Below are 21,088 nucleotides of genomic sequence, written 5' to 3'. Positions count from 1 at the left end.
CAACATTTCTGCAGCTGTATCTTTTATGCAATACCAGATTTTCCTGTCTATTTAATGCATTAAGGTTGAAATGTGGAACCCTGCTGAACACACGGATTTAATTTACACCTGGATTATTAGACAACTTGTCAGGTACTAAAAGCTTTCCTGCCCCAAATTGTACCACAAAACAAAGTATGGAAAATTGTTTCCATTTTCTTAACTTTGACTGCAATTTGCATTTCAATTTTGTTGTTAAGATTTCTGGAAAATATATCTTTGCCTCTTTAGTCAGTATTTATACTTGACTCATCCGCCAATTTAAATTAAAGAATGTTTTACAAATGTTATCTGACCTTCAGTAGATGAATAATGATGACTAGGTTGTATTTATTGGCCTGACAAGATGGTGATTGACTTCTTTTATGGATCATCAAGGATATTGTAGTGATAATGTCAGGAGTTTAATGACATGAATTTTTTTAATTTAAAATTAATTAGCTGGCCTATTTATCTATGATCCTTTTTGAATAAATTTCAGGATATTGAATAGATTTGTATCGTCTGTAAGTATAAAATGTAATCCTTCGAACAAGATGGAAAAAACTTTAAAATGCATTGTCTTTCAGGGAGTGCAAAATTTGATTTGATTTATTGTCACATATCCCTAAGTACAGTGAAAAGCTTTGTTTGCGAGCAGATCATAGGATGATAAAAATTGGATAGAATGAGGCATATATGTTACATGCACAGAACGTGCACAAGGCAAGATCAACATTATTTGAAGTAAAGAGTCCATTCATCAATCTAATAACAACAGGGAAGAAGCAGTTCTTGAACCGGCTGGTGCATGTGTTCAATCTTCTGTATCCTCTGCCTGACAGAGGAGTTGTAGGAGAGTAGTACAGAGGTGAGATGGGCCTTTGATGATGTTGGCAGCCTTCCATGACAAAGAGAGGTGTAAATGGAGTCCATGAATAGATGGTTGGCTTCTGTGGTTGTCTGGTCTGTGCACACAATCTTCTGCAGTTTGTTATGGTCCTAGGCAAAGCCCTACCAGGCTGTTATTCACCCGGACAGTATGCCGCCTTTGGTGCTTCTGTAAAAGTTGATGAGGGTCCTTTATTCACATACCACATTTCTTTAGCTGCCTGAGGAAGAAGGTGTTGTTGGTTGGTTGAGAGAGTAATGCTGGGATCATACAACTATGCCATTAGGGAAAATTAGGACTCAAGTTGTGGAACGTATGGATTAAATCGCAATGCAATTAAATAGTTACTGTCTGAATGAGATGTGATATAGATCCACTGCCTATTGCCATGTGCTTTTGTGAGCATTTTTAAACTTTTGATTAGAAAGGTAACCGTATTCTAAACTGGACATATCTTGTCCCTTAATTTTCCTCTTTAAATTCAATTTCTGAGTTATAACTAGTCCTAGCTACGTATCTTCAGTGCATTCTGGGATCTTTCCTGATCTCTCAAAAAGCTGAACTGTATTTTAACAAGCAAAACAAGTTGCTGTGTATAAATGTTTACATCCTTTTATCCTTTTCAGAGATCGGGGAACAAGAGCCATTCAAGTCATGCTTCTCAGATCTCTACTTATGGTAAGTGTTAAACAAAAAAATGAAAATTAACTTTGAGGATGACTGTTAATTTAATCTGAACTTGAATTGTTAGGATAATAATTCTCTAATCAATAATGCAAATAGATCCCAGTTTTGATTCTGTGTTTAATGCCATTTCAATTACTAATAGAACAGGTTGACGAAGACACTACTGATAGATAACAACTTCACCTTTTTGAGGAGTAATAACATTTTTGAAGATCTTTTTCATTTTTTTTGTTCCCATCTTTAGTTCTGCATCATATGTAGAACCTTACGGGTAATTTCTCTGTGTCTGTCTGTACAGTAGGAATAATTTCTATATTCTTTAAAGTTTATATGATTTTAGCAAAAAGGAGTCATGCAACATATATTTTAGAATGCAGTTGTAGTGAGCACTTTATAGCAATATATCCAACTGTCTGCTTAATGCCGTGGAAAGATTTCAAAATGTTAGCACAACGGTATGAATTTCTAGGTGATGTTACATAGGTTTCTTTGTGCCTGACTATTTCCGTCATTTTGACCAAAATGTTGACTTCAATTCACATTGGTTTGTTTATTGATGGCTTTATGAAATGTGGAAATAAACTGTGAGACTTGTGGCTGATTCTACCTGGTTTACTTTGAAAGCCAGTAGCAAGTAGAAGAGGATATTAAATAATTGTATCTCTTTGCTCTGTCTATTACTACTAGGTGACTTCAGGATATAAGGCCAAAAGTGTAGCAGCTGCCCTTCCATCTCCATTTTTAGATCCAATATTATCTGTTTCACTAATGGAAGATAGTGAGCTAAGGCAACTTGTATTGCAAATTCTACATAGTCTCATTGATCGTCATGAGAACAAGGCAAAAATCAGAGGAATGAGGTAAATGCTTTTTCATTGGAATATCTTACCATGTATGGATGCTTATTGCTTTTGTTCAGGCATGTTTGCTCCACTTGAATGAGAAATACAGACTTTAATGTTAATTATTTCCTAGCAAGGATCTCTTAAATGCGACTCCATTCATTTTAAAAGTACACAGTAAGAAAGGGACGTAACAGAACAATTCTAGTTGGATCCTTCTCCGGAGATACAAATAATTATAGAACTTCAGCAAACTTAAACTCTCAAACAGCACCTCCTAATGAGAATAGGCTTGTGCATGCAAAGTCACTTCTGTGGATTGAATTACTTTGGAATTAAATCCATGCTAGCACTTATGGATGCTATAAAATCAATAGTTTGTTCTTGTGTCATAGATTTCCCTAAATATAATGTATAATTTCCTCATATACATTGTAAATTATGCTGGCCATTTAAGGTGAAGTAAATTTTGTAGTGTGTGGTAGCACATTTTTCAGAAAAATTCTTGCAGTATAAATAGGTTTATTGGAGTTGGAGCTAGAGTTATATGTAACACTAAAGCCGAATTGTATGGTACGCCAGTGTGAAATGTCAAATTTAATACCCAGCAAAGGTATTTTCATTGGAAGCACTGCGGTATTTTCAAAGTTATGCAATTGAAATGTAATTGGTGCACTCTTATGGATATACGTTTCTGTTTCCATTTTGGCAATGCATGCAAACATACGACCATATTAAAAGGGAGCAGAAGTAAACCATTCAACCCCTTGAGTAACTTTGCCATTTACTAAGATCATGGCTGATCTTTTTATGTTTCGAATTTCCATATTTACATCTACTACCCCTTGGCCCTGATAACCTATGATTTCCTTGTCTAACAAGACTGTATCTACCTCTGTCTTTTAAAATATTTAATGACCCAGCCTCCAATACTTTGTGGCAGAGTTCCTAAGCCTCTTAACACCAATTGAAAAAAGGTCTGCTCATCTCCTAAAAAGTGATCCCTAATTTTAAAATAGTGCCGTGTAGTTTTGGGCTGACCCAAGAGAGCAAATATACTTTCCACCATTGCCTTGTCAAGACCATTCAGGATCTTAAATGCTTTACTGAAGTCACCCTCACCATAGTTATCAGACTATTGAATAGATTGTAGTCTCAAATAATGTAACCTGTATGCCTCTAAGTCTTTTTGATCAGTACATCCTTTGCTTGCTGTGATCTGCCTGGACCACTTGTAAACAAAGCTTTTATCTGTATTTTGGTACACATGATGATATCCAAATCAAAAGTGGAAACAATCCCAGCCTGTGCCAACTATCCTCATAAGACACTATTGCGAAATGAGGGAGTGCAACAAATGTTCACACAACTTGTCCTGGGGTGGCAGGATGGCCCAGTGAAGCAAAATTGGGAAAATTGGTCCATGTTCACTAAATGTCAAAGAATGAGAAGTGATCTTATTGAAAATAGCAATTAATGCAGGTAAGAAGTTTCCCTTAGTTGAGGAATCTGGACTCAGGGAGGACATTTTAAAAATAAGACGGACGCTACTTAGATCTGAGATGAAACAGTATTTTAATTAGTGGGTGAACATTGGCATTTTCATCCACAGAGGTCTGTGGAAGATCTGTCTTTGAACATGTATAAGGTAAAAATTGATTTCTGATTACCAGTGGCATGTACGGCAATGGGGAAGATGTGTTTAAAGAGCTTTGAAGTGTTCAGTCAGCTACAATTGTATTAAATGATGGCAAAGGTTCAATGGGCTGAAAGACTTACTCATGCTCTTGTATTCCTAACCTGTTTGTTCCAGTATCAGTCTAGTAAATTTACTCTGAAATGCCTCCAATGTACTTGCATCTTTTCTTAAATAAGGAGATCAAAACTACACCATATTTGAGATGTTTTCACCAAAATCTGAATTACAACATCCTTATGTTTATGTTAAATTTCTCCTTGTGAGAAAGGATAGCATCCTATTACCTTTCTTGATTACATGCTGTACTTGCATACTAGCCTTGTGTTCCTCATGTACTAGAGCACCTAAATTCCACTGCACCTGGAAATTCTGCAGTTGTTTAAGTAATAATCTGCTTTTTAATTTTTTCTATCGAAGTGAACAAAATCACATTTTCCTACATTATATTCCATGTGCCAGGTTCTTGCTCACTCATTTGGCCTATCTATCAGTCTGGATCCACATTGTCTTGCTCGCAGTGTACTTTTCTACCTATCTTGATGTCATCTGTAAATTTAGCTAGCAGTCCTTTTTTCCTCTAATTTAAGCCATTGCCATCATTGTAAGAAGCTGAGGCCTCAGCGCAGGAGTCTTGCAGGATTCTGGTCATCATATCCTACCAATCAGAAATGGCCCATTTATATATCCTATAAAGATCATACCTTTTATTTCCTTTATTTTTGACTGTGAACTAAAAGAAGATACTGCTGTGAACTGAGGACTCTATACAAAGAATGGCTGCAATATCTAAAAAAAGTTACTCAAGCTCATTGTGAGTTACGTTCAGTGTTGCAATACGTTAGTTACATGTGGTTTTTCCTTTGATTGCATCATTCTGGATTCTCTCTAGTTACCTTGAGTTTTTCTAAATGCATAGTTATAATCTCCTATATTGACTTCAACACCTTCCCTACAACAGCCCTATAGTTTCCTGTTTTACATCCCCCTGCCCCCTTTTCAAATCGTGGAGTATTATTTACTACTTGCCACTCTGATGGAACCTTTCCTGAATCAAGGGCATGTTGGGAAATGAAGATCAACGCATGAAATCCATGTGGACCAGAGACTTGAGGCCCTCCCTTATCATTGCAATTTCACTAAGTTGTTATTTCCTTTCCACCTGCTGATATACCGCTATTACTGGAATGTTTTTGCTTCCTCTAAAGCGAAGGAATAAACAAAGTATTTGTTCATTTTATCTGCCATTCCTTATTATCTAATTTTGAACTCCCATTCTCTCTCTGCCAGTGTGGCAATCACTTTACCAGTTTTGTCTACAGATGCTGGAAACTGAAACATCAGAAACTTTTGCCGAACCAGCTGGGTTTTTTCAGCATCTTTTGAGAAGAAAGCAGAATTAACGTTTCACGTCCAATGACCCTCCTTTGGGTCAGTTCTGAAGAAGGGTCACTGGAGTCAATATTAGCTCCATTTTCCCTTCATAGACGCTGCCAGAGCTGCTGAGTTTTTGCAGCAGTTTGTTTTCTGTTTCCTTTTTAAATACATCCAGAAACTCTTGCTGTCTCATTTTCACATTGCTAATTAGCTTTCTCTCAAGCTCTGATTTCTACCTCGTGATTAACTGTTCGCCATTATCTCCATTTCTTTATCTTCTTGCCAATCACATGACTTGTCATTCATCATCATGGAGTCATATGCTTTTTCCTTGAGTTTGACGCTTTCCCTAACATTGAGGATGGCAAGTTCTCCCTTTTAGAATGTAAACCAAAAAAAAGTGCTCAAGAAATGCAGCAGGTCTGGCAGCATCTATGGAGAGAGAAAATGAGTTCAGGTTTTGAGTTCAATGACTCTTCCCTGGATCTGAAGGTGTCTTAATGCTGTTGTGAAAGATCGAAGGGGAACAGGTAGAACAGAGTGCAAAACAAATGGAGGTGCTTTTGGAAGTAAAAGTGAAACTGGACAACAAATAATAAAGGATAGATGTAAATAGTTGAAAATACATGATCCGTGCTGACACGAAACGAGTCATAACAAGACACTTAGAGAGTGGCTTGTAATTGAAATGGAGAGCCATGTTCATCCTCTGAAGTTGTTGAGTTCTGAAGGCTGTAAAGTACTTGAGTGGAAAATGGCGGGGCTGTTGCTCTAGCTTGAATTGGGCTTCGTAGGAACACTGAAGCATGCCTAGGATGGAAATGTTTCACGGTAGGGATTGTATGATTCTGTGATCTGACATGGGCATGCACAGCAAGGTCCTTCTGATCGCCAGAGTTCTGCCATTCATAACGTGATGTCTTGTGTTGTTGGCTGTCCAAGTGCATTACTTCAACTTCTCTGGTTTGAATTCCATTTGCCACTGCTCTATACACCTGGTTAGTTTTACTAAATCTTATATCACCTTCTGGCTGGTTGTTTCCAAAATGTACTCTAGAATCTACTTCAAAAGTATTCAATGAACTTCTCTGTCTGGCTATTCCTGCCAATTTTTCAATTTACATGTAGATTAAAGTCATCCATGATTATTGTAATCGCTTTATTACAATTGCCATGACCGTGGATCATTACCTCAGATCAACTATAGAGTCTTCCTTTTCTCCTGTTTCTTTGACTGGCATTTGGTTTGTACCAATCATAGCAAGAGAGTTATTTACCTATCTCTGAGGGATGATTAATGCATGAACTCTAAATTCCATCATGTGTCTTTTAACCGAGGACTGCTCCAGCTAAACAAATGACTGTCGACATGAGTTCATTGGCTGTTGGCAGAAGAACCCTGTAATATCATACCTGTTGAGCCATGAAAGATGCTTGGAAGAGATGGACTTAAAAAGGGGGAAATGCAGTATGAACTGAACTGTAATCTCCTGGGAGTTATCTTGGACTGAATGTGATGGGAGAAGAGGCTGAAACCTGTGTCCTGGCTTTTTTAAGCATCATTGTGCTGTGAAAATCACAATTAAAGAACCACACTTTAATCACCCCTCAGTCTTAGGTAAAGAACCCTCTTGCTATGAGTGCACAAACAATCATGCTGGTCAAAAAAACACCTTTTCTCTGGTGGCAGCCACCCTAAAAAGGATTTCAACTAAACCGAAATCAAAAAGCAAAATCAATTCAACCAAGTCCATAAAAACTGATTTCTATGTTTTTATCTTTTCTGGGATTCACTTCTCATTTTTAGTCTCTTTTTTGTTTGTGTGTGTGTGTGTGTGTGTGTGTGTGTGTGTGTGTGTGTTTTATTTATTCGCATTCTTAGTAATGAATAAACTCTCTTGATAATCAATGGGAGCCGAGATAAATCAGCAACTTTTAAAACACAAATTCATTTGGTCTGGGAGAAACCTGCTCAAGAGAGGGGATCCTTGGTAAGTTAACTTTGAAATCAGTGGAGGGAGTTGGTGATTAAAGGAGGACAGTTTGTTCCTACTCGTGCAGGAGTTTGACAGTTTGGGGTAGAACCTCTGAACTGTAATAACTTGTGTAACTTCATTTGGTTCTGGCACCCAATGTTTCCTCGTATACATTTAATTCCATTCCAAAAGGCACAAATAAAAAGGGTGCAGATATAAAGGAATATGCAAAAGATGCAAAGGGTAATGTGAGGAAGAAAATCTATTCTACTCAGCAAGTAGCTCGGGTATGGAGTAAAGTGCCTGAAAATGTGGTAGAAGTGGTTTTAGCTCAGGTTTTCAAAAGGATATTGGATGATTATTTGGATAGATACAGTGTGCAAGGCAGGAGATTGGCCTCCTTCTGCACCATAATTGCATATTTCTGTGATATTAAGTTTGCTATTAGAGGGACTGTAGACTACTTCCAGAAGTGATGTTCCCGTCATGTTCCTTAGGTCTACCCAAACCAATTCTCTGTCCTGACATTCTGAGGCAAGGTGTTCTCTAACTATTGCACAAATGCCATCCTTAATTAACAGTGCTACCTTGAGTCTTTACCTAGTTTCCTTATGTGCCCTGACCCAATATTTGCCATACTGCAGCCACATTTCTGTAGCAGCTTATTTACTTCAAAGTAAACAAACTGTTATGAATACTACATGCATTCAGATGCAGAGCTTTTAAGTTTTGTCTTCTTGTTATCCTTATAATATGTAGTCCTGGTCATTGTTGTAATCCTAGATTTCTCTAACCCTTATTTCCTATATTTCTATTTTCACCTCCTACCTTGTCTCCACTCTTCCCTATACCACAGCTGCCTACATTTGATCCCTTTACTCCATTTTTGTTTGTTTATGATGTTATGGTTGTATAGGAATGATTTAGCAACAAATTAACTTTTGTTTTCTTTAATTTCATACAAAGCATGTGTACTTACTAGCATTGCATCACTAACCTGTGTCCCTACTTAAATCCAATACTGTAAAATTATTTCAAAAACATGTTTGAAGTCTAGCATGTTGTTTCTGGTGTTGCTTTTCTTTGCAGTAATATGCACTATTATTACCGTGCTTTTCTTCTCAGAATCATCCCAGATGTTTCAGCATTGAAAATAAAAAGAGACAAGAGCTCAAAGCAAGACATTAGTTTCATGAAAAAGGTAATTAAAGATGCAATTAAGTAACCTCATTAAGTTTAACTGAACCGCTAATTTAAAATATTGAAGGAATGGTTGGTGTTTTCATTAGTTTTTCAATCCAAAAAACTGATGCGTTCTTATGGTTCCTCAATTTGTTTAAGACTAGACACTTACTACAGTTTCTCAGGTTAGTACTCAAATTCATTTGAGTTCTTGAAAAGTATTTTTTTTTGCAAAACATTTTTTCTGCTCTTTTCTGCTTTAGTGTGTCTTCTGGATTGAGTGTAGTTACATGAACGTTTGACAGTGCTGACCATTATTTTTAATTTTACAACATGGACTATTTTATCAACAGATGTTTGAGCTGGTGTTTATACTCTACGGGAGCCTTGTTACATCTTACTACATCCCATCCTATTATCCACTTATTCCTATCTTACACATGTACTTATCTTGTATATGCTCTCAGTTGTTCTGAAATAGCAAATTTTGCATCGTAATCACTGAGGGAAACAATATATCCTGAATTGATGATTATATTTATTAATAACTACCTCTTTTACTTATGGGCACACTAAAGGGAACATCTTTGCTGCATCTACTTTGTCAATGCTCCTCATAGTATTAAAGCTGTCTTAGCAGGTTATTTCTCAGTTTGTTTTCTTTTTGTGATAAAATCTCAGACAGAGCTATCTAGGCTCTTGGTTGGCCTTTGAATCGTTCTGTTGCTTTCATTGTCTTGAATTTCAGAAATGGCTTAACTTTTCAGAGTCCTTGCATGAGGTTCAAGCTAGCTGGTTCTATTATCTACCTTGTTATGAAATAGTATGCCAATTCCAGTGATCAAAATCGACTGTCCTTTCTGAGAACAAATTGCTACAGGTAGTTCTATGGCCTCCGTGACAGACAGACAGACAGTTGGTGATATTTATTAGTGAGGAATCTGACAACAATTTTGCCAGGAGTCAGTATTGGCAGGCTCCACTTTGCTTTATGTTTGAAAAATCACTTTCAGATATGCAATTAGACTCTGGCTTTGTAACAGTTTATAAGTACAATGTGCTAAACTGGTAGTAAATACAGCTTTTAGCGGTCTGGCTGGTAAAGGGGAATATCTATCCCCGCTTCCTGACCTTACTAATGCAGATGAATTGACTATCTACATTGTGGGGAGATATTATCAGCTTCTCAATCATCTAAGGTTGAAGTTAATGGCCCACAAATGAATCTTTGTTTCCAGGGCAATAAAATTCTGACATGGACAAAGATGCATGCTGTTTTCCTGTCAGGTGAAATGTACGTATGGTCTCGAAGTTTGGTTGTAACATTGTTGAAATTTGAATTATTCGTTACCACCCCAATACTGTTTTGCCAGATCTTTTGTATTGCTGGCTGTAATGGAAATTCTATTTTGATTACTTTTACCTCTGGCACTACCTAACTGCCTTTAAATAAAAACTTGGAATATTTCTGTTTCCCACTATTGCATTTATAGGTCAAATTTTATAAGTCCATGCAATTCCCAGGGTGACCTCAGTCCAGCTGTGGTCCATAAATGGCTTCCACTGTGTCTTTTTACTCCACTGTAGTCTACCCAGATCTCTCCTCATTGCCATGGGACAACCCTGCTTGCTCCTGGACTCCAGGACTTTGGGATCATGTGATACCCTGGCCCTGTTCCAATGGCTGTTATGGTATTTGTTGGTAGCTCCTGAGGCAGGATCTTCACTTCCCTTGAAGCTTTGAGGATCTATGAGGGTGCAGTGGTCGACAAGGATGTGTTCCTTTCCACCTCTTAAAGTGGCAAGGCTGGACACTCTGGCATACAAGAAATCTTGTCCGTGGAAAATGAATCTTTCTTCTTGTATTGACTGTGCTTTAAATATTGAGAAAGTATAATAAAAGGAAAAGCTCTGCTTTTTCTTAAAACAAGATGCAGAACTGGAAATATTTCTGGGGCCTCATTTTGAGTGGACATACTATGGTAGGCTTCTTCATCACTAATTATTTTATGATCAACTGAATATTTGTTAGACTTTTGCTAATATAACTACAAGGCTGAATCTTGAGTTGCTAATAAAGAATAGTCTATGTTTAATAATGCAGGAATTGGTAGGAATCTGTTAGTAATGGTAAGAAATGTTAATCTGTCACACTTAGAATTTTTCAGTTTAAAAAGTTGACATGATAAGATCCAAGTGTTTAAAAGCTCTATTTTAACAGCATTGGATGCATTTTACTTTGAAAAATGAAATTCAGGGAAGCCGTTCTCCCCATGGATATCAGTGTCACTGTCAAGGTCAGCTTTTGTTGCCCATCTTGATTTGCTCTTGAACTTTTCTTCGCTGTTTGGGGGCACAGTTAAGGATCCGTCTCATTATCATAAGACTGGAATCACATGAAGGTCAGAATGAGTAAAGATGGCAGATTTCTTGCCCTAAAGAGGCATTTGTGAATCAGATGGATTTTTCCAGCAATCGATACTAGTTCCATGGTCACCGTTCCTGAGACTAGCTTCCAATTCCAGATTTTTTTTGGAAGTTAATACATTGATATATTCTGCTGTTTGGTAGTAATTCTCTGAAAAGTGCTTCGCATTTAATACTGCAGTAAGACCTTAATTTCCTCAGATTTCATGTCTTTTCATCTGCAGCCCTCCTTTTTATCATTTGCAGTGACTTAAACAAAACTCAAAGAAGATAATTTGCTTGTGGCTTTCATTGTGTAAAAGGTCAAGGCATAATTGCTAGGTTGCTCAGCATAATAAGAAAATAAATTAATTCAGATTTCTAACAAAAATAGACTCTCATTTTCAAAATAATTAGAAGGCAACTGCCCAAAGTGATAAACAGTACAGGCTGTAGGAAGTGCAAATAATTTTCATCACCTTGTTTGGTCTTTCCCCTCAGTATTCTCAAATGAGCTTTACCTGTTATTCCTTAATAACTGAGTGCTAATTAAGACCTTTATTTATCTCGACATTAAAGCTTGTTCTGAAAAAGAGAAAAAGCACTGGTAGCCACAACTGCCATGAGCTGTATTCATGAATGTTCTCGAAGTATAAACACAAATGATCAAGGTTGTATTTGTTCTTATCACCACGTTGAAACATGTTGACTTATCATACTTCAAGAGTCTTCAGAGGATCAAATGCTCAAATCCAAACAATGCAGAGGTGTACCAGTTAATTGTTGGTGGAAGAAATTATTTAGCAGTTGAAGTTTATATTTAGTGTACTTTTCAGGATAAATAAACTTTTGAATGATCAGAAATACAAGCGTGTCTCTTCTTGGATGATTATTAATTGTTGTCAAGCACATATGATTAAAGCCTGTTTAATTTTTTTTCTGCTCAAACTGACCTTGAACTTTATTCTTATTTGTTTTCAGCAAGGACAGCAGTTGTACAGACACATTTATATGGGTTGTAAAGAAGATGATAATGAACAGAAAAACTTTGAATCTCTTTTTGTTGCTCTTCTGCTCATCACCATTGAACTGGCAACTGATGAGGTCATCATAGACTTGATTCGGCTTGCCCTTGGTATACAGGTACTGTAAGCTGGGAAAATGCCTCATTTTAATGTCTGGAAATGGTCACTTAGTAATTTATGATCTTTTAATATGTTGATGTTTACGCAGACTAGCTTGTCAGGCATAACTACACTGTAAGTTGAAATGAGGCAATGCCAATGCTACACAATCCTGTAAACCATCCGAAACCTGATTGTCAGCTATGAATTAACTTCTAAACAGAGGTGTACTCCCATTTTAAAATATGTATTATAAGCTTCCATTAAGTAGCTGTTATATTAGGAATACAGGCCAAGATTATCCTCCAAAGACACAATTGGCAATTCCATTGTAAATTGCATTCACAGTAAGCTTTGCAAAGTCAAGCTTTGCCTCAGTTTCCATTCAAACCCAGTTGCACATTGTTAAACGTGAAATCTTGCTGGACTGTCCCAATGCAGCAAATGTTTTTAGAAAACTTGTTTTTAAATTTGTGTTTAAGTAAATTGTATTTTCCTGTCTGAGTGGTAACCTAGTTTTATCATTACCAAGAAGTGGGTTTATCACAAAAGATGAACATCTTTCAACAACGTCAGCATCTATGGATTAGCTGATTTTTTTTTTTTAAACAACAAAAAAAGGATTTTTTAAAATTAGGCAAACCCATCCCAATTCTCAGATTTCAAGTAAAATCAAATTTCTAACTTTAGGTGCATTTGCCACTTAAGGAGCTTAATTATAAAAGTCTTTTTGAAAGCCTGCAAGTAAATGCAGTTGGCAGAAATGTCTAATAATGATTAATTCAATTTGGGCAGTGGACGCAGGCAGCTTCCATCATGATACCACTTCAAACTGGAACAAAAATTGCAAAATATCAATTTACATTGGATATAATTTTCACATGGAACTCCTCAATGTTTTGCATAGGTTTGGCTGATTTTGGTAAATCAATGCAACCTACAGGTCCCAAAGGCACAGTTCCTATGAATTTTGAAAAGGCAATTTCATTGGTCTTCAATATTATTTGAAGTTACGTGTTTAGGTTAAAGTGTTTGCAATAACTTTTGATGAATGCTTTAGTAATATGTTTGAAAGTACCCTCATGAGGAAATTATGAAGATAACTGTTTCTAGCTATCCTTTACATTGTTTGCTAATGTACATAACAGGAATCATTCCAGCAACAGCAATACATCACTGAGTTAATTTTATTCATAAGGACCTTCATATTTCACATGTACCTGTCATTGTAAGACATGCTTTTCACATTAAAATTCAGCAGGGTATTACCATACATCAGAAGTAAAACATTTTAACTTGCTGTATTTTTCTGATTTGCTAAAGGTCAAAACTTTTAGAAGCACATTCTAAAAAGATGTAGTAATTGCTTTACCTCTAATGTCATCTTTGTTTCACTGTAGGACTTAGCTGTTAGTAATGAAGATAACTTACCCGTGTACAATCGTTGTGCCATACTGGCTCTGGTGGCTGCATACTTGAACTTCCTGAGTCAGATGATTGCAGTACCAGCTTTCTGTCAACATGTTAACAAGGTTAGTAGCTTAATTTTAATAGCTTCATTCTAGACTTGCATAAAGCAGTCATTTTGCTACAATATCAGATAATTTCTGGTTCCCATGGGACAGTACTTCAAATTAATATTAGGAAAGTATTTTATAATTGACAAGGTTTTATTTCTGATTTTATACCTGATTTTTCTTTACTGATATATTGACGTTTTTTTAATGTAGACAATGATGCTATATGGGCATTTTATTGTTAAAGAGGACTTGCTGTGTAACATATGCGGGTGAGGGAGAAATTGCCATTATATCCTCAAAACCGCACCCTTGATGGGAATGGAACACAGTGGCTGCCAAATTCCTGCAGAACTTGGGTGGGAATTTGCTGTACCTTGTGGAAATTTAGACACATTAACTGGACCTTGGGTATCCTTAACCTGAGTACCAATTACTGCAGCACCCAGCATTAATCCATTTACTTAAGCAGACTGTGTGCGCCGGAAGACACTTAGGAGACTGTGAAAGATCTAAAAGAGCAACTGTGAATATTGAGCCTGATAGCTAGGCAGTCTTCATCACTTTGTTGTGTTCTACAGTTTTGATTTCCATGTTAAACTTTATATTTCACAGCACATCAAAACCTCATTACAGCATGAGGTAAAAGATTAATCTTACTTGGTAAACACAGTCTATAGAGCTGGAACAGTATCTTCATAGCCTGGAAATTATTTACATATTTGTAGATGAAAACTAAACTGTCACATGACTATCATCTTACTTGGGTTCAAGTTTCATTTGATAATGTTAGAGATTTAGTTTTGAAGTTTTTGGGTGATGTTCAGAATTATCCCACTTTAATTAACCACAACTCCTCCTGCTTTTCCAAGGTGATTGAAGTGAGAAGCAAAGAAACATCATATCTTTTGCCTGAATACATCTGCAGAGAAAAGTATGGGTAAATACGTCACTTTATAAAATTATTAGTTTTTGATCAATGGAAGATGTGTTTTGTGGAGCCTCATTTAACCTGTCCAAATCTTGATTTTAATTCTCAATTCAAATAGAAAATCGATAATGGTAGAACTGTATTCAATAGTCAGGGAATTAACTGTGCAGTGTCGTGAAAATAAGGCAAGAAATTGTGCTTGCTTTTTGGCTTTGAGCAAATAAGGTAATATTGTATGAAATTATTCATGTACTTCAATAATAGAACTAATCCTGACATTCAGAACTTCATTGAAATAGCTATAATTGGATTAATTCCATATATATGTATGCATGTTTTGTTTAATTGACCTAATGACCAAATGTATTTGTCAAGGCTTACAAACGTACAAAACTGCTGGGCTTGGTCGAATGATCAGCTTGTATTTTGCTGTACCATACAGTTGCATTATAATTCAGCATCCTGAGGCTTCCACCTACCAGAAAGAGCGCTCTCTCATGGGGGAGTTCTTAATACAAAAAAAATCCTGAGCCACTTCGAGGAAAAGAATTTTGAGAAATTCTAATCTCACCATGAAAGGTGATCAGAAAAAGTTCCGAGTGAGGATAATGACCAAGATAAATCATCCAGTGATCCATCTATTTTTTATTTGAAGTGTCCCTGGTCCTTATGAAAGATTTTCCCATCTATGAATTTGCAGAAAATTTGCAATTGTGGCAAGGCCGAGCATTTTGCAGAAGATAAATTGATCTGAGGAACAACAAAAAAGACCATCTCACATCTAACTTAATTCTGTGTTTGTGTATCTTGTATGCCACATCACATCAATTCTCTGGCTTTTTTTCTTTATTCTTTCATGGGAAATGACTGCTAGCGAGGTCAACATTTGTTGCCTGTCCCCAATTGCTCTTGCACTGACTAGCTAGTTAGGGCATTTCAGAGGGTGGTTAAGAGCCAACCACATTAGGCCAGATCAGGTAAAGCCAGCAGGTTTCCTCCCACAAAGAACATTAGTGAATATTTAGCAATTATTTCTTAGTCACTATGACCAAGACTAGCTGTCAATTACGCATTTATTCATTAAATTCAAATTCCACCCTTTTCCATGGTGGGATTTGAGCCAGTATCCTTGGAACATTTCTGAAGAAGGGTCTAGGCCTGAAACGTCAGCCTTCCTGCTCCTCTGATGCTGCTTGGCCTGCTGTGTTCATCCAGCTGCACACCTTGTTATCTCTGTTTCCTCGGAACATTAGCCTGGGCCTCTGACCTAGTGGACATATGATGTTATCAGTTTGCCGCTGTCTTTCCAAACCATAACAGTGGTGCACGTGGTTAAAGCCATTTAAAATAAGTGACGAGGTTTTAAATGGACTGGATTGCCATCAAATTTGAACCTGGAAAAGAGATGGAAAGTGCTTGAGAATGCATTTTTGTCTGGACCTGAAGACTGGTTTTGATCTTCTCGGTACTTGGGTAGAATTTCTGTTTGGTCCATTACTGGATATTGGATAATCAGCATGACAAATAAACCAGAAGAGGGATTAAGCGGGCAGCTATCTATTGCAGGTTACTGTTGATGTCAGAGGAATATAGGACATTAATAAGTATTACAAATCATCAAAGATTCTTCTACACTTTATTTTCCTGAAGCAACAACAGAGAACCTGCAATATCCTTAGGCCTCTAAGGAGGATATAACCTACCTAGTCAATTCCATGAATACTTTATAATTTGAAAGGAGTGCCGTTGATGCTAATAACGAAATGTTGCTTCTTGGATATTTAGTTGCAGAAAACAAAAAAAACAGTTTTCGGTGTTTCAGATTTTGTCATATGCCTTTGCTTTAGTATTCAAGATGTAGGTGTCAATTATGATTGATACGTCTGATTTTTGCTTTTGGACATTTTACTTGCAAGAAAAACATTGATCATTCTTAATTGCCTGTATAGATTCATGCAAAATTAAAACTTAATTTAGTGTCAGTGCCAGGATTTGCATGTCACCACTCAAACAACACATGATCTTTTGATTATCGTAGTTCATCATTGTTGGCAGTAATGAGATTGCCATTCCTCAATTTATCATGTTGGAATCTAGCCTGATCAATTTGATTGTGTTCATGAATTATTTTGTGAATATATTTCATCTAAATGTTGCTGACAGCATTTTTTCCTGTATTACTTTATCCCAAACTTTACCACTTATTAGGCTTTCTGAAATTTGTTTTTGTAACCATGATTTTGATGGAAAATAACATCATTAATGATTCTGATGGCTTTGTTTTGTTATTATCAGTTCAGCTGGTGAATCACAGGATCAACACTGAAAACTATTGATCATACATAGGAACAGGAGTAAACCATTTTGGCTGTTCAAACCCGCATCACCATTTAGTTAGATCAGGGCTGATCTTGCATCTTAAAATATACCAATGTTCCTTCACTGCTGTTGGTTAAAATCCTGGAACTCCTTCCCTCAACAGCATTGTGGGTGTACTGACAGCAAATGGACCACAAGAATGTAGCTCATTACCACCACCTTGGGACGGGCAATAAATGTTGGCTCGGCTAGTGATAGCCAATATCAATGAATTAAATTTTAAAAATCTAGCTGTGGTCTCCACTTTCCTCTCGGCATCCCGTGACCCTTGAGTTAGTAGTGTTTGAATAATCTATCTATATCAGCCTTGGATACAAGTAAAAACCCAGGTTCCATTATCCTCTGAAGAAACATTTTCCTCATTTGCCTTAAAGGGAGACTTCTTATTCTTCAACTCTGATCCATAGTTTTCATTTCCTCCACTGGAGGGAATGTCCTCTTGGTATCCTTCCTCTCCAGTCTGCTCAAGCTCAGCTTCCGACAAGACCACCGTTTGTCTTTCGCTGAAATGCTAATGCAGGCCATTTACAAGATTCTGGAAATATAATGATATCATCAATCTCAGGCTTTTTTTGAGTCCAGCCAGGATGTCTATTTTTAAAAGAAATAAATTAAGCAAAAAATTATGTAAGTGAATACAGTTTCTGAGATTTCTCTCCATTCCCTCTAGCCATGACAATGTGTTAGCACTACAGTGATACAGTACTTTGAGTACTCTCATCCTCTATAGAAACTTTATTTTTTGCCCTGTATTTGATGTTCAATTAGTTATAAATTTTGCAGAGGCATACTTATGCAGTTGTTTGAGTTTAAACCTTCATTCAGTTAGTAAAAAGTTAGATCATATTCATATTTACAAATTCTGAGGATGTTTATGACTTTGTTACTTAGTAAACAATGTAAATTTACTTTGAAAAATGTTAAGTTACAGGAGTTTTTATCATTTCTGCAATATATGTAGTATTAAAATTTCTATTAATAGGTTGCCCAAAACCCTGGATATACAAGACAAAAGCTGTCTTTTCTTACAAAACAAGATTGCAGATGCACTGGCTGGCAGTGGCTACAGTGTGGATAGACTGTCGGTGCCTTACGTACCCCAACCTACAGGTAGGAGTGCAATTGTTTCAAAACTGTAGAAAATGCAAACGTAAGTGGTAGTGATAAAAGCATTATGACAATATCATGAAGCTTGCTTCTAATGAATCATTCATTTACAGCTACTTTTACTTGATTTTCTGATATAAATGCAATAAAACATCTTTTCTATTTTTTTGCAACAGATGAAACGAATTCCAGATATTTTCCAAGTCATAAGCTCCCAATAATGAATCATATTTTCAATCAGGTTGCACAGAATAGTTGGAAAAGCCACATTTTTCCCCTCACAATGGATTATTTTGTTTGTGGGATGTGAGCACTGCTAACAAGACCACCATTTGTTTCCCACATGTAATTGCCCTTGAAACAAGTGGTTCGCTCTGGCCATTTCAGAGCACAGTTAACAGTCAGCCACATTGCTTTGGATCTGGAATCACATGTAAGCCAATTTCCTTCCCTATGGAAATTGGGGACAGTCAATTATGGTTTCATGCCCACCATAACTGGGACTAAATCTAGAACTGAAAACTAGTCAATTGAATTTAAATTCCACCAGCTACCTCGATGGGATGTGAACCAATAACACCACTTCATTTGCTTGGGCCTCTACTACTGTACCACCATCTCCACTTAGTGAGTGGCTGGTAGAAATGCAGAATTCTAATACTAAGTCAGTAAATTTATTTTATTTAGCAATTTGTGCCATGATGATGTGAAAGGGTGCTCACTATGTTGCAGATTTGACACTTAAGGGACATACAATCTAATTCAGAATTAGAATTCGGTTCATTGTCACAAAGTACCTGGGTACAAATCTTACGTACAAAAATAGAGAAATAAAGAGTAAAGCTGGAAGTTCTACATTACATTTCTTCCTCGTATAAATTAGGAAGATAATTTTTTTTAAAATGTTAGTCTTTCGTAGCCTGCAGTCTCTCCATGCTGTGGACTTTCTGCATGTGGTCTCATTTTCCCTGCACTACCAGGCTTGAGATCACAACAGGCTGACCGCACCAGGCCCCAGTCCACCAGCCAACCCCTATTTGTTTCACTAAGCAGGAGATAGAAAGGACTGCAGATGCTGGAAGTCAGAGTCAATAAAATGTGGAGCTGGAGGAGCAGAACAGGTCAAACAACATCTGACAAGCAGGCAAGTCAACATTTCGGATCTGGACCCTTCTTCAGGTTCAGACCCGAAACATCAATTTTGCTGCTCCTGAGATGCTGTCTGACCTGCTGCGCTCCTCCAGCTCCACATTTTATCGTACCTGGCCGGCCATCACCTCTCCACGCCATCCCTTGGCTGCTGCAGTGCCTCTGGCACAAGCCAAGGTAAATTGAAAAACACACTAAAACATTTTTAAAAAAAAGGGAAAATATGAATAAAACGGAAAGGATGAGACTGGAATGTCACCTGCTCTGCCACTGACAGATTACCCACAAAATGTTTCCCTCAGTTAGAAATTTAATAACAAGAAATGCTACACTGCCAGAGGCACTGTCTTTTGGACAAGACTTTCTCTGCTTGTAAAGAGACCTATGGCACTATTTAAAGAAGGAAGGGATTTAATTTGACTGCAAGAATAATATTTCTCATGCCAGCCCCACTAATTCAGATCATCTGATTATTTATCTTGAAGCTAATTGTGGAACATTTAATAAATTGAATCTCTTAGCTGCACGCTACTGTAATGGTCAGTTCATTTCGAATGTATGACACCAACTGAAATAATTTGGCATGACCTTTCACTTGGCAGACGGCTACATAACTGCAAACATACTCCGACTTCTCTTTCCCATTTCTCTCTCTTTTCCCTCTCCACTCTAGTTAACTGTTTTGTCTTTTTGGTGTAGATCTGCTCAGGTCCCAGAACAGAGACCATAAGGCCTTGTGTGTTGTCTGTTTCTGGGCCCCACTTCCCCAGCCCCTTTAATCCTCCTCTCGCATCTCAGAATTGGGACCTATAATCATACTTGAGTCGAAGTGCTTATGTAGGTTTAGCAAAACCTGTTGGCTTTTGTTCTCTATTCCCCTCTCTACAAAACCCATCAAAAGTTCAGGTTTCATTGTGATACACTTTACAACCACAACTTTGTCAGACATTTACACACAATTTGATTATTAATATTATGGAACCAGCTCCATTTCTTAGAACCTGGCCCTGTGCAATATCCAAAGAGTAGCATTCAGTCTGGTTCTGGTAACAGATTTATTGTTTGTTTTGACCAATAAATGTTTTCTTCAAGCAAAATTAAAACGCATGTTTGGTCAACACCCCATCAAGAAAGAGGCCAGGCCGCTGAACGGGAGCCATCAGCAGACACCCACATGAGACATTGTAGATGGGAGAATTATGAGCGGTCATGTCAGAAGGTGGATTTGGGGATAGAGCCTTTCAGTTAGACCATGGCTGCTCATCTATGTTGATACAGGTATAGCATGTGACAGTTGCATCTCTGGATGTCATTTGTATTTGGAAGTCTTCCAATTTTTGTCTTCATACTCCATTATTGAGCTTCCACATCCCTCTGACATAGAAAATCCCAAGATTTACTAGCTTCTAAATGAAGAAATTCCTCGTCATCTCAGTCTTAAATGTGCTCCCTCTTTTCCAACGCTAAGTTCCCTGGTTCCCCAGTCAGGGAAACATCCTGTCTACATCCACTTAAAAGGATTTATAAATTTCAGTGCAATCACTTCTCATTCTTCAACACCCTGGAGGGTACTGCCCCAGTTTCCTCCATCCCTCTTTGTAAAATTATTCTGCCATCCCAAGGATTAATTGAGTGAACCTTCCCTGCTGTCCCGATTGTTAAGTATATCATCCTTGGATAAGGAGACTAAAGATGTATGCAATACTCGAAGTGCAGGTTCACCGAGGATCGATACGATCTTCGCGAGACAACTTTACTCCTGTACTCGAATCCTGTTGCAGTGAAGATCAGCACACTGTCTGTTG

The 21,088-nt window shown here is 37.2% G+C and overlaps 1 protein-coding gene across 5 annotated transcripts in view; it reads left to right on the top strand.

Annotated features, from left to right (window-relative positions):
* efr3a (EFR3 homolog A (S. cerevisiae)) overlaps positions 1-21,088 on the top strand; it is a 195,527-nt gene that overhangs the window by 143,056 nt on the left and 31,383 nt on the right. For 4 of the 5 annotated variants that reach the window (XM_048528934.2, XM_048528932.2, XM_048528931.2 and 1 more), the window contains 7 exons: positions 1,537-1,588; positions 2,285-2,457; positions 8,614-8,689; positions 12,058-12,219; positions 13,601-13,732; positions 14,590-14,657; positions 18,010-18,137. In XM_048528934.2, the coding sequence (XP_048384891.1) occupies positions 1,537-1,588; positions 2,285-2,457; positions 8,614-8,689; positions 12,058-12,219; positions 13,601-13,732; positions 14,590-14,657; positions 18,010-18,137 (791 nt within the window). The remainder of the gene's footprint in view (positions 1-1,536; positions 1,589-2,284; positions 2,458-8,613; positions 8,690-12,057; positions 12,220-13,600; positions 13,733-14,589; positions 14,658-18,009; positions 18,138-21,088) is intronic. The other variant, XM_048528933.2, reaches the window with a different exon arrangement.

The sequence above is a fragment of the Stegostoma tigrinum genome, chromosome 5 (assembly GCF_030684315.1).
Source record: "Stegostoma tigrinum isolate sSteTig4 chromosome 5, sSteTig4.hap1, whole genome shotgun sequence".
Lineage (NCBI taxonomy): Eukaryota > Metazoa > Chordata > Chondrichthyes > Orectolobiformes > Stegostomatidae > Stegostoma > Stegostoma tigrinum.
The sequence above is the reverse complement of the archived record's forward strand: the minus strand, read 5'-3'. Positions and strand labels throughout refer to the sequence as shown.